Source organism: Theropithecus gelada, chromosome 4 (assembly GCF_003255815.1).
Source record: "Theropithecus gelada isolate Dixy chromosome 4, Tgel_1.0, whole genome shotgun sequence".
NCBI lineage: Eukaryota > Metazoa > Chordata > Mammalia > Primates > Cercopithecidae > Theropithecus > Theropithecus gelada.
The window spans coordinates 87,856,123-87,871,196 of NC_037671.1; the positions used below are offsets into that span (position 1 = coordinate 87,856,123).

Below are 15,074 nucleotides of genomic sequence, written 5' to 3' on the forward strand. Positions count from 1 at the left end.
CACCATGCCCAGCTAATTTTTATATTTTTAGTAGAGACGCAGTTTCACCATGTTGGCCAGGCTGGTTTCAAACTCCTGACCTCAGGTGATCTGCCCGCCTCAGCCTCCCAAAGTGCTGGGATTACAGATGTGAGCCACCGCGCCTGGCCAATACAAACATTTTTTAAAGCGGAGCCTGAAGATGTGACCAAATTGCTGCAATCTCATGATAAAACTTTAACAGATGAGGAGTTGCTTCTTACAAATGAGCAAAGTGGTTTCCTGATATGGAATCTGGCCCCAGTGAAGATGTGAATATTGCTGAAGTGACAATAAAGGATTTAGAATATTACATAAACTTAATTGATAAAGCAGCAGCAGGGTTGGAAAGAACTGACTCCAACCCCGAAGACAGTTCTGCCATGGCTAAAGAAAGTTCTACCATGGCTAAAATGCTACAGAGAAATCTTTCATGAAGGGAAGAATCAATCTATGCAGCAAACTTCAGTGCTGTCTGATTTCAAAAACTTGCCACAGCCAAACAGATCTGTTGAAAGAAGCCACACAGCGCTGCAAATTCCATGAGACAGGTGAAAAACCATGAGCTCCCAAAGTGTGAAAGGGGGGAAAAACCTGCCTCTGAACACACATTCCCCACTGGGGAATCTGAAAATCCAGATAGCAGGAGAAGGATTTAACTTTACCTACAGCTGAAATAAATTTAGGGAGCCGAGTGAAGTCTAAAAGTAGAAGCAGCAGCAGGCAGAGTCTTGTAGGCACTCCCAGTCTCCAGCTCAAGTCCAGGGAAGCCATTCTTGACTACATCTCACAAGGGCCCTCAGGGAAAGCAGACAGCAGAATTAGGGAGGGTCATAGGGGAAAAAAGCTTCCAAATGAAACTCACAATAATTCTGACTGGGCATGAATTTTCTTGAGCAGAATCCAGGGAATGAATGGGAACTGCTGCAGATATAAGCACAGAAGCTGCCCAGTGGGTAGACAGGGAGGCAGACAGGGAGGGACAGGGCCTGAAAGCCATGCTTGCTTTCTCAGTGGGGAAACTTACATTCAGAGGCAAGGTCTGAGGAGTAGGGGGGTGCACCACAGAAGACCAGCCTCACCAACTGCATGAGAGCTGGGTGAAGTCTTTCATTACCAGCTATCCCCCACTTCCCTGGCAAACTATGTGACACAGCAGAGGCCGCCATAATCCTCTCTGGAACATAACCCCATTAGCCCAAGAACCACCCCCCATCTCCTAAAGTGGCTGCAGTAAGCCCCACCCAGGGAGAGTCTAAGCTCAGATCCACCTAACCCTTCCCCTACCTGATGGTATTCTCTACCTGCCCTGGTTGCTGAACACAAAAGACAGAAATTCTTGGGAGCTTTATGCCCCACCCATTGCCTGAGAAACCAGAATACTTACCCTGGCCAACTTAGGACAAACTTAGTCCCCCAACTAGCACCACAGCTAATGATCTCTTGAAAGCACCGCCTCCTGGCTGCAAGCCAACTAACTCAGGCCATTACAGCAACTCATGACAAAATAATCCTGCTCCCAGGAAAGATAAAATAACAGCTAATATACCACTGCCTGCAACAATCTGGCTAATCAGAGGTCCTGAGTCTGTCCACATGACAACTTCACTGCTAGCATAACCAGCATTCAAGAAAGCCGGCACATTAAATATATCTACAACCAAGGACTCTCACAGAGTCTACTTACTGCCCTGCCACCTTTACCAGAGTAGGAGCTGGTATCAATGGCTGGGACACCTGAAGATGGATTACATCACAGGACTCTGCAGACATTCTTCAGCACCAGCCCTGGGACCCGGTAGCTCCACAGTGTGACTAGAACCAGAAGAGCAATAACAATCACACCAATCCAGCTCTCAGGAAGCCCCAAACCCCATCCCTAGAGGAAGGGAGAGAGCACAACATGAAGGGATCAGCCTGGGGGACAAAAGAATCTGAACAGAGGCCTTGAGTTTCAGACCTTTCCACTGAAACGGACTACCCAAATGAGAAGGAATCAGAAAAGTGATTCTGGTAATATTCTGGTTCTATAAAACCCCCAAATACCATACTAGCTCCCCAGCAATGGATCCAAACCAGGAAGAAATTTCTGAATTGCCAGATAAAGAATTCAGAAGATTGATTATTCAGCTACTCAAGGAGATACCAGAAAAAGGTGAAAACCAACTTAAAGAAATTTTTAAAAATACAAGATATGGATGAAAAATTCTCCAGAGAGAAACAGGTATCATAAAGAAAAAACAATCACAAATTCTGGAAATGAAAGACACACTTAGAGAAATACAAAATACACTGGAAAATTTCAATAATAGACTAGAACAAGTAGAAGAAAGTACTTCAGAGCTCAAAGACAAGGCTTTCAAATTAACCCAATCATACAAAAACAAAGAAAAAAAAATTTTTTTAATGAACAAAGCCTCCAAGAAATGTGGGATTATGTTAAACAGCCAACCCTAAGAATAACTGGTATTCCTGAGGAAGAAGAGAAATATAAAAGTTTGAAGAACTTATTTGAGGAAATAATTGAGGAAAACTTCCCTGGCCTTGCTAGAGATCTAGACACCCAAATACAAGAAGTTCAAATAACACCTAGGAAATTCATCACAAAGATCATGACCTAGGCACATAGTTATCAGGTTATCTAAAGTCAAGATGAAGGACAGAAACTTAAGAGCTGTGAGACAATAGCATCAGATAACCCATAAGGGAAAACCTAACCGATTAACAGCCGATTTCTCAGCAGAAACCTTACAAGCCAGAAGGGACTGATGTCCTATCTTTAGTTTCCTGAAACAATATAACTGTCAGCCAAGAATTTTGTATTCAGCAAAACTAGGCTTCATAAATGAAGGAGAGATAGTCTTTTTCAGATAAACAAATGCTTAGAGAATTGGCCACATGAAAGACACACTACAAGAAATGCTAAAAGGAGTTCTAAACCTTGAAACAAAACCTCAAAATACACGAAAAGAGAACCTCCTTAAAGCATAAATTTCACAAGGCCTATAAAACTGTAACAGAATTTTTTTTAAAAAAGTATTTAGGCAACAACTAGCAAGATGAATAGAACAGTACTTTACATCTCAATACTGCATTACGTTGAATATAAATGGCCCAAATGCTCCTTTTAAAAGACACAGAATGGCAGAATGGATAACAACCCATGAACCAAGTATCTGCTGCCTTCAGGAAACTCACCTAATGCATAAAGACTCATATAAACTTAAGGTAAAGGGGTAGAAAAAGATATTCTACGCAAATGGAAATCCAAAGTGTGCAGGAATAGCTATTCTAATGTCAGACAAAACAAACTTTAAAGGAATAACAGTTTAAAAGGACAGAGAAGGACATTATATAATGAAAAAAGGATTTGTCCAACAGGAAAATATCACAATCCTATACATGCGCCTAACCCTAGAGCTCCAAAATTTGTAAAACAATTATACTAGAGACCTAAGAAATTAAATACACAGCAACAAAAGAATAGTGGGGGACTTCAATACTCCAGTGACGGCACTAGACAGGTCATCAAGACAAAAGTCAACAAAGAAAGAATAGACTTAAACTATACCCTAGAACAAATGGACTTAACAGATATTTAGTCTCAATAAATTTAAGATAATTGAAATTCTATTTAGTGTCCTCTCATACTACAGTGGAATAAAATTGAAAATTAACTCCAAAAGGAACCCTCAAAACTATACAGATACAGGACCGGGCATGGTGGCTCACGCCTGTAATCCCAGTACTTTGGGAGGCCAAGCAGGTGGATCATCTGAGGTCTGGAGTTCGAGACCAGCCTGGCCAACATGATGAAACCCCACCTCTCCTGAAAATACAAAAATTAGCTGGGCGTGGTGGCACATGCCTGTAATCCCAGCTACTCAGGAGGCTGAGGCAGGAGAATTGTTTGAACCTGGGAGGCAGGGGTTGCACTGAGCCAAGATTGTGCCATTGCACTCTAGACTGGGCGAAAGAGCAAGACTCCATCTCAAAAAAAAAACAAATAAATAAAAATAAATAAAATTTTAAAAATTAAAACTATACAAATACATGGAAATTAAAATTTCTGCTCTTGAATAATCTTTGGTCAACAATGAAATAAAGATGGAAATTTAAAAATTTTTTGAACTGAATGATAACAGTGACACAACCTATCAAAACCTCAGAGACACAGCAAAAGCAGTACTAAGAGGAAAGTTCATAGCATTAAATACCTATATTGCCAGGCATGGTGCACTGCTCATGCCTGTAATCCTAGTACTTTGGGAGGCCAAGGCAAGCAAATCACAAGGTCAGGAGTTCAAGACCAGCCTGGCTAACATAGTGAAATCCCATCTCTACTAAAAATACAAAAAAATAGCCAGGCGTGGTATCGGGTGCCTGTAATCCTAGCTACTCAGGCAGGAGAATCGCTTGAACCCAGGAGGCGGAGCTTGCAGTGAGCCGCAATCGCACCACTGCACTCCAGCCCAAGCTACAGAGTGAGACTCCATCTCAAAAAAAAAAAAAAAAAAAAAACCTACACCAAAACATCTGAAAGAGCACAAACAGAATCTAAGGTCACACCTCAAGGAACTAGAAAAACAAGAATAAACTGAACCCAAACCAAGCAGAAGAAAAGAAGTAACAAACATTAGAGCAGAACTAAACTGTAACAAACAAACAAAAAAAAACCAAACATATACAAAAGATTAATGAAACAAAACACTGGTTCTGGGTGCGGCACAGTGGTTCACGTCTGCAATCCCAGCACTTTGGAAGGCCAAGGCAGGCAGATCATTTGAAGTCAGAAATTTGAGCCTGACCACCATGGTGAAATCCCATCTCTACTAAAAATACAATAAAATTAGCCAGGCATGGTGGGGGGGCACCTGTAGTCCCAGCTACTCAGGAGGCTAAGGCAGGAGAATCACTTGAACCTGGGAGGCAGAGGTTGCAGTGAGCCAAGATGTCATCACTGCACAGAGCGAGACTCTGTCTCAGAAGAAAAAAAAAACAAAAAACTGGTTCTTTCAAAATATAAACACAATTGATAGACCATTAGCAAGACAAACCAAGAAAAGAAGATTCAAGTAAGTTCAATGAGAAACAAAACAGGACATATTACAACCGATACCACAAAAATATAAAAGATCATTCAATAGTACTATGAACACTTTATATGCACAAACTAGAAAATCTAGAGGAGATGGATAAATTCCTGGAAATATACAATCCCCCTGATTAAATCAGGAAGAAACAGAAACTCTGAACAGACTAATAACAAGTAGCGAAATTGAAACAGTAATAAAAAAAACTGCCAATGAAAAAAGTCCAAGAAAACAAAAATTAATTAAATTAAATTAAAATTTAAAAATTTTAAGTCCAGGAACAGATGGATTCACAGCTGAATTCTACCAGACAGTCAAAGAATTGCTACCAATCTTACTGAAACTATTCCAAAAGACAGAGAAAGGGAATCCTCCCTAAATCATTCTATGAAGCCGTTATCACCCTAATATACCAAAAGCAGGAAAGGATATAACAATAAAGAAAACTAAAGAGCAACATCCCTGATGAACATAGATGCAAAAATCCTCAACAAAATGCCAGCTAACTGAATCCAAAAGCATATCAAAAAGGTAATACACCATGACCAAGTGAGTTTCATACCAGAGATGCAGAGATGGTTTACCATACACAAGTCAATAACCATTGGCTGGGCATGGTGGCTCACTCCTGTAATCCCAGTACTTCGGGAGGCCAAGGTGGGTGAATCATTTGAGGTCAGGAGTTTGAGACCAGCCTGGCCAACATGGTGAAACCCCGCTTCTATTAAAAATACAAAAATTAGCCAGACGTGGTGGCAGGTAGTCCCAGATACTCAGGAGGCTGAGGCAAGAGAATCGCTTGAACCCAGGAGGCGGAGGTTGCAATGAGCTGAGATGCTGCCACCACACTCCAGACTGGGTGACAGAGCAAGACTCTTGTCTCAAAAATAAACAAATAAAATAAAAATAAATGTGATACATCACATGAACAGAATTAAAAATAAAAATCACATGATCTATCTCAATAGATACAGAAAAAGTATTTGACAAAATCCAGCATCGCTTCATGATTAAAACCTTCAGTAAAACTGGCACAGAAGGGACATACCTCCAAGTAATAAAGCCATACCTCAAGGTAATAAAAGCCATCTATGACAAACCCATGACCAACACTATACTGAATGGGGAAAAGTTTAAAGCATTCCCCCTGAGAACTGCAACAAGGCAAGGATGGTACTTTCACCACTTCTATTGAACATAGTACTGAAAGTCCTCATCAGAGCAATGAGAAAGAAATAAAAGGCATCCAAATTGGTAAAGTGGAAGTTACACTGTCAGCCTTCACTGATGATATGATTGTATACATAGGAAACCCTAAAAACTCATCCAAAAAGCTCCTAAATCTGATAAATGAATTCTTTAAAGTTTCAGGATACAAAATCAACCTACATAAATCAGTAGCACTGCTATGCACCAACAGTGGCCAAGCTGAGAATCAAATCAAGAACTCAATCCCTTTTACAACAGCTGCAAAAAAAAAAATAATAGAATACTTAGGAATATACCTAACCAAGGAGGTTCTGAAATATCTCTACAAGGAAAACTACAAAACACTACTGAAAGAAATCACAGATGACACAAACAAATGGAAACACATCCCATGCTCATGGATGGATATAATCAATACCGTGAAAATGAACATACTGCCAAAAGCAATCTATAGATTCAATGCAATTCCCATCAAAGTACCATCACCATTCTTCACAGAACCAGAAAAAGCAATCCTAAAATTCATATTGAACCCAAAAAGAGCCCAAATAGCCAAAGTAAAGAAACCAAAAAGAACAAATGTGGAGGTATCACATTACCCAACTTCAAATTATACTACAAGACTACAGTAACCAAAACAGCGTGGTACTGGTATAAAAATAGGCACACAGACCCATGGAACAGAATAGAGAAACCAGAAAGAAAGCCAAACATTTACAGCCAACTGATCTTCAACAAAGCAAACAAAAATATAAAGTAGGGAAAGGACACCCTATTCAACAAATGGTCCTGGGATAACTAACAAGCTATGTGTAGAAGAATGAAACTGGATCCTCATCTCTCACCTTATACAAAATCAACTGGAGATGGATCAACTCAAACCTAAGTAAGATCTGAAACCATAAAAATTCTAGAAGATAACATCAGAAAAAAACTCTTCTAGACACTGACTTAGGCAGAGTTCATGACCAAGAACCCAAAAGCAAATGCAACAAAAACAAAAATAAATAGATAGGACCTAATTAAACTAAAAAGCTTCTGCACAGCAAAAGAAATAATCAGCAGAGTAAACAGACAACCCCCAGAGTGGGAGAAAATCTTCACAAACTATGCATCTGACAAAGAACTAATATCCAGAATCTACAAGGAACTCAAACAAATGAGTAAGAAAAAAATAAATAATCCCATCAAAAAGTGGGCAAAGGACATGAACAGACAAAAGAAGATAAACAGTTGGCCAACAAACATATGAAAAATGTTCAACATCACTACCAGGGAAATGCAAATTAAAACTACAGTGAGATACCACCTTAATCCTGCAAGAATGACCATTTTTCAGTCTATTATCAAATATCAAAAAATAACAGATGTTGGCATGAATGACCGCTGGTGGGAATGTAAATTAGTACAACTACTATGGAAAACAGTGTGGCGATTCCTTGAAGAACTAGAAGAACTACCATTTGATCCAGCAATCCCACTGCTGGGTATCTACCTAGAGAAAAATAAGTCATTATCTGAAAAAGCCACTTGCACAGGCATGTTTACAGCAGCACAATTTGCAGTTGCAAAAATGTGGAACCAGCCTAAATGCCCAACAACCAATGAGTGGATAAAGAAAATGTGGTGGTATGTATATATACCATGGAATACTACTCAGCCATAAAAAGGAATGAAATAATGGCATTCACGGCAACCTAGATGGAGTTGGACCCCATTATTCTAAGTGAAGTAACTCAGGAATGGAAACCCAAATATCCTGTGTTCTCACTTGTAAGCGGGAGATGCACTATAAGGATGCAAAGATGTAACAATGATATAATGAACTTTGGGGTCTCAGGGTGAAGTGTGGGAGGGAGGTGAGGGATAAAAGACTACTAAAGTGTACACTCCTTGGGTGACAGGTGCACCAAGATCTCAGAAATCACCACTGAAGAACTTATCCATGTAACCAAGAACCAGCTGTTCCCCAAAAACTACTGAAATAAAATTAAAATGTTCTTAAAAAATATCTTTACTAAAGATCTCTATTTGAGCAATCAGGATCTTAGTATCTCCTCCAAACTGCTTCTCTCTCCATAAGCCCTAATAATATCAAATATCTCACTGCATAAGCCAGACATTTCAGACTAAATTTTGACCCTCTTTCCCTCATTCTAAATACAACATTAAGTTCCATCCATTTTCCCTTCTTAATATCTCTCAAATTAGCCTTCTACTCTTCATGTCTCACTTCTAAACCATCACTACTGTCTTTCACCTGGGCTACAAGTTCCTAATTAGTCTATTTCCATTCCTCTCTCCATCAATTCATTAAACACAGAAAAGTCAAAGTAAGCTTTTAACCTGGATTCAAATAATCTCATCTTGATGCTGAAAAAAACTGCAATTGTATACCAGTGAAAATTTAAAGCATATGAATATTAAGATACCTTATCACACCCTACTTGCCTGTATGATCAGGCTATTCTCCAATCTCATAACCTCACTTACATCTTCCAGAACAAAAACACTTTTTCAGTCTATTATCTCTCCCATCATCATCCTACATCATCCTATCCTAACAGAAACTTTCCAGAAACACCCCCTGCCAACTATTTATCTAGAAAACTTCTATTTACTCAAGATAATTCATGTACGACCTCCTCTGGGAAGTCTCACCTGATCTCCTTCCTTCCCATCTCTTCTTCCTCAACCTCAGAGAATTAGGTTTATTACCTCTGATTCCCATCGTATACTACAATAGTCTTTGCTACATTTTTTACAACAGAACTGTGCTTAAAATGGATGGTTTGCTACTCCCATGAGACTATGCTTTTTAAGGGTAATATATCTTAGCCATCTCTCTAGCACCCAGGACTAGCACAAAGTAGACATTTAAATATCTGCTAAATAAAATGACTTCAAAATCACCATCACTATCACCATCACACTATCCCTAGTACCTGGGACCACAAGTATGTGCCAATGCACCTGGCTGTGTCTCATATTTACATTCCCACAGTTCCTAGTAAGCTCTTTACATAGCAGGTATGAAATAATTTTATGTTGAATGATATACCTTTAAGAAACTAGGGAGGGCTGGGTGCGGTAGCTCATGCCTGTAATGCCAACACTTTGGGAGGCCGAGGCAGGTGGATCACCTGAGGTCAGCAGTTGGAGACCAGCGTGGCCAACATGGTGAAACCCCATCTCTACTAAAAATACAAAAATTAGCTGGGCACGGTGGTGCACAGCTGTAGTCCCAGCTACTCAGGAGACTGAGGCAGAAGAATAGCCTGAACCCGGGAGGAAAAGGTTGCAATGAACCAAGATCTCGCCACTGCACTCCAGCCTGGGTGACAGAGCAAGACCCTGTCTCAAAAAAAAAGAAAAAAAAAGGAAAAAGGGAAAGAAATTATAAGTTTGTTTTCTTCCAAGTATTCACCTGAAATCTATTAACTCAGAAGGAGGAAAAAACAATTCTCCAGAAAATAAAGCTTGGCCCTGTCTCCAAGAGCTCTCTCTCATTGCATCTGACAAAGAACTAATATCCAGAATCTACAAGGAACTCAAACAAATGAGTAAGAAAAAAATAAATAATCCCATCAAAAAGTGGGCAAAGGACATGAACAGACAAAAGAAGATAAACAATTGGCCAACAAACATATGAAAAATGTTCAACATCACTACCAGGGAAATGCTGGTTTCATTAGAGAAGGTGACTTCACAGGAAAACATATTATATGTAGTTAGTACCATTTTCTTTCTGATTCAGGAAAATTATGAACTTCTAGTACTAGTAAAGTGAATCCTAATATTTGCAACATATAAGTTTGAACCGCCATAACATTTTCCTCAATATGCAAAATATCAAAGAAATTACTGTGATGGTTAATACTGAGTGTCAACTTGATTGAATTGAAGGATGCAAAGTATTGATCCTGGGTGTAGGGGGCGTTGCCAAAGGAGATTAACATTTGAGTCAGTGGGCTGGGAAAGGCAAACCCACCCTTAATCTGGGTGGGCACTATCTAATCAGCTGTCAGCACAGCTAGAATATAAAGCAGGCAGAAAAAAATGTGAAAAGACTTGACTGGCCTAGCCTCCCAGCCTACATCTTTGTCCTGTACAGGATGCTTCCTGCCCTCAAACACTGGATTCCAAGTTCTTCAGTTTTGGGACTCAGACTGGCTCTCCTTGCTCCTCAGTTTGCTGACAACCTATTGTGGGACCTTGTGATTGTGTGAGTTAATAGTTAATAAACTCCCCCTTACGTGTGTGTGTGTATATATATATATCCTATTAGTTCTGTCCCTGTAGAGAACCCTTACTAATAAATTACACAATTAAGTACAAATTACTTTTTTTTAAATGGAGTCTCACTCTGTCACCCAGGCTGGAGTGCAGTGGTGCAGTCTCGGCTCACTGCAACCACCGCCTCCCAGGTTCAAGTGATTCCCCTGCCCCAGTCTCCCGAGTAGCTGGGATTACAGGCACACACCACCACGCCATCATAGCTTTTTGGCTATTCATATATCTTATTTTGTGAAGTGTCCAAATTTTTTGCGAGTTTTTAAGTCCTTTGAATTTATTCTGTATAATACATTGATGGTGGGACTATCAAGTGTTACCGCTTTGGAAAAGAGGTTGGCAGTTTCTTAAAATTCTTAAAACATACACATATTATATGATGCAGCCATTCCTCTCCTAGAGATTTACACAAAAGGAATGAAAGTATATGTCCATACAAAGAATTGTACATAAATGTTTACAGCAGGTTTATTTGTAGTAGCTAAAAACTGGAAACAACCCAAATGACCATCAATAGATGAAGAGGTAAACAAATTGTGGTACACCCAGAACAATGGACTACTACACTGCAATAAAAAAGGAATAAACTATTGATACATGCATAATCTGGATGAGTATCAAAATAATTATGCTTAGTGAAAAAAGCCACACACACTTCCTTCCACCCCAAGCAGAGTACTCACTATATGTTTCCAATTATTTAAAAATTTCTAGAAAATGCAAACTATAATTACAGAAAGCAGATCAGCAGTTGCCAGGCGAAGAAGAGATTTAAAAAGGGACAGGAGGAAACTTTGAGGGGTGATGGTTTCATGGTTGTTTCCTAGGAAAGAGATGTATTTGTGTATATATAGTCAAAATTTATCAAACTGTACACTTTAAAGCCTATTGTATTCAAGCTCAATAAAGATGAAAAAAACTACAAGAAAAATGATTTAAAGAAACAAAAACCAGGCCAAGCAGGGTGGCTCTCGCCTATAATCCCAACACTTTGGGAGGCCGAAGTGGGAGCATCGCTTGAGTCCAGGAGTTCAAGACCAGCCTCGGCAACATAGTGAAACTCTGTCTCCACAAAAAATAAACAAAAAAATTATGGCTGGGCGCGCTGGCTCACGGCTGTAATCCCAGCACTTTGGGAAGCCGAGGCGGGCGGATCACTTGAGGACAGGAGTTGGAGACCGGCCTGGCCAACATGGTGAAACCCTGTCTCTACTAAAAACACAAAAATTAGCCAGGTGTTGTGGCACGCACCTGTAATCCCACCTACTTGGAAGGCTGAGGCAGGGAGCCGAGATCACGCCACTGCACTCCAGCCCGGGCGGCAGAGAGAGACTATGTCTCAAATATATATATTATAAATGTGTATATATATATAAAATAAACAAAAAAAGTAGCCGGGTGCGATGGCAGGAGCCTGTAGTCCCGGCTACTTGGGAGGCTGAGGTGGGAGGATCGCCAGCCTCAGCGAGAGACCCTGTTTCACAAAATAAAAAATAAAAACAAAAAACTAACAAAAACACCCTCCAGATTCCCAGTCTCAATGTGACCCCATTTCACCGCTGGGAACCGCCCCTTCCCTCCTTATCCTCCTCCATCTCAAGACGGACACTCATCCCTTCTTTCAAGGGAAAGGTTGAACCCTAAAAGGTTCACAAACTACTAAGACTCAAAGTACGCCCACTGTATTCCTGGATCCTCACCTCCTGCCACCAACCTCCTGTCTACCTTCACATTCGCAGAGTTAGCCTTGCAGGAATAGTGACAAGTGCCCCCCATGCGCCGACCATCCCCTCCCGTTCATGTTCCCAAACATTCGTCCACGAAGCGTAATCAGACGGAGCATATCCCACTCCTGAAATACCACTAACGGGCACAGAACCACCAAAAGCTGAGCTCCTCAGTCGGCCCACCCCCGGGCACGCTGGAGTGTGGGGATTCGAATACCCCCCAGTCCAGGTTACCTGCCACCGGCTGGCCGCGCCGGGGACAGTTCAGCCACCGCGGCGGGATCTTGTTGTGAGCCATGTCTTGGGGGCTGCGCAGAGCTGCCCTCCCTCACCAACGTTCGCCGCGCCTTTGCAGCCGCCTCCCCGTAGTCCGGTGCGCACCGGGGTCCGAGACACCCGAATCGCAGCAGTAATCCGAATTCCAGCCGCTCAAATCCGGGTAACGTCAGGGGCAGCGCGCCACTTTCATTCAGGATCAACTCCACCGCTCCAGGAGAACCCACAATGCACTGCAACTTCCGCCCCCGAAGGCCCCGCCCCCTTCTTTCCGAGGTCAGAGGGAAAGAAAAGGAAGCTCTGCGGAAGGATAGCAAAGAGTTAAGGCGGCGACGAATGGGAGGAGCGGTCCGTCTCTCGCCCCGCTCGGCCCCGCCCCTCCCGGTCGCGCTCCCCGGAGGCGCACTTGCGCTCCTGGTTTGCCTTTGCATATGTGCAATTGCGTTGGTACCGAACTCCGCAGGACGAAGCGTGTATTTTTTTCCAATCTAGACAACCTAGAGAAACCCAAAAAAGAGGGAAGCCAAGCCCCTTTCCATGCGTTGATTGCCCGTCACTTCCATTAAGGCATCTGTTTTACTGATGAAGGAGGCCTTCTGAGCGTTACCACAGCGCAAGCTTGGCGTCCCAGCTGGATCTAGGTTTGATTTGATATTAGGGAAAGTTGTTCAAGGGAATAAGTCTTAGGAGAATTCTAAGGGCGTGAGATTGGAGTACCAGAAATGGGGAATTTTTCTTACGGTGAGTACTTACGAGGATCTATGAAGCGTCTGAAATTAATTCCAGAACACTTAGAGTTTTGTTTGTACATTTCTTTATCAAAGTTTCAAAGCATACTGGGGAGTTTGAGAAGGTCCATGTCGCCAAAAAAGTTACTAAATAATGTGTATAATTGACAAAGGCAGGAGTTGCTCAGTGGAGAACCTTTTCGTGGCGGTGTTCTCCTCTGCCTACCAAATAAACAGTCCCTTTTATTTTCCCTTCGAGTTAAGCAGAGGTGCTTGGAAGCATTTTATGAATGCCGTCCTTTAACGAGCCTTTGTTACCAGATTAAATTAAAGTGTTAAATATAAAGCTGGATGATGGCAAATCAATTATAAAGTAGTTTGGCTTTAAACACCAATGCTGTATTTTGGAACTGCAAGAGCATAAGGCTGCAGGGAATACATTTTTAAAGCTTCGGTGGGGAACTTTCTGGGAAACTCAACCCCTTGAATGCCTGGACCCCCTCAGTAAGAGTCCCATCAATAGACACAGTCTGACAGCCATCTCTCTGAGGCAGCCTGAGTTAGGTCACACTTCTGGTCTGTCCTGCTGTTGCATCTGCTCAGAACTGTTAGTGAAAGTGTCAACTCCTCCCCTGACAGAACAAGATAATACCCAGTTTGCTTTAAGGCTATCAGCCTACCCAAATAATCTCCTATTAATTCCCTTTTCTGCCGATAGAGTGTGTACCATGCCCAAAATGGTAAAAAAATAAAACCTTCCATCCCCAGCCCCCTCCAAGGATGGGAAAGGTGAGCCTGATCCTGGAAGAGTATCTTACCTTACCCTTCTGGGGATGACTCCCCTTGGAGACTCCCCTTCCCACACACACTGTATCTACCCAGTAGCTCAGTTCTAGGCACACAGAGGCTTCATACCACTGGGGAGCAACTATTATTGGCTGTAAGGCAGCAATGTGCACTGGATTTTTACTCAGCTATCCAGTTATGCCCTCTCCATACTCAGTGCCACAGAATTGGGAGGACCCTGGGGCTACCTTTTGCCCACAATAGAGAGTAGAATAAGAGAGTGGCATCCCGATGAGTAGGCAGTTTCTCTCTGCCTGTCAGGAATGCCTTGCCTGATGTGTGTTTCTGCCATATTGCTCCTAGGCCCAAGTCTCTTTCTTCTCTGTGAGAAGAAAAATAGACACAGATGGACCAACGTGATTTCCTCCCCCGCTTCCTGGAACCCCTGACTCACACTCCCAGATACGTCTTCGTCTCCTCTTTATCAGATGTAGATTCTCGTCGTTGGTGAATCTTTCATCAAACATCCATTTTGCCCCTAAGGAAGAGTGTATACATGTAAAAAATAAGATTGAACGTTCTCTTTTGGCAAAAGAGAGAGATCTTATCTGTCTTCCCTTTTCCTAGGACATTTCCTTGAGAAACACTTGTATTTATTAATCCTTCCTCTTCACTTTGCTATGTAGATAAATCTTTTGTTTTTGCAGACAGGGTCTCACTGTCTCACCCAGGCTGGAGTGCAGTGGGCATGATCCGGGCAGCCTCACTGCAGCCTCAACCCCTCAAGCTCAAGCAGTCCTCTCGCCTCAGCCCCCAAGGAGCTGGGACTACAGGTGCAGGCCACCACACCCCACTAACTTTTGTATACTTTTTTCATCTCGAATTCCTGGGCTCAAGCAGTCCTCCAACGTCAGCCTGCCAAAGTGCTGGTAAGACAGCCAGGT

At 41.8% G+C, this 15,074-nt stretch overlaps 1 protein-coding gene across 4 annotated transcripts in view; it reads right to left on the reverse strand.

Annotated features, from left to right (window-relative positions):
• Positions 1-12,954, reverse strand: part of RNGTT (RNA guanylyltransferase and 5'-phosphatase) — a 340,094-nt gene extending 327,140 nt beyond the window's left edge. For 2 of the 4 annotated variants that reach the window (XM_025383641.1, XM_025383640.1), the window contains exon 1: positions 12,575-12,954. In XM_025383641.1, the coding sequence (XP_025239426.1) occupies positions 12,575-12,638 (64 nt within the window). In that variant the 5' untranslated portion in view covers positions 12,639-12,954. The remainder of the gene's footprint in view (positions 1-12,574) is intronic. The other 2 variants (XM_025383643.1, XM_025383642.1) reach the window with 1 other exon arrangement.
• Positions 12,955-15,074: the final 2,120 nt, after the last annotated feature.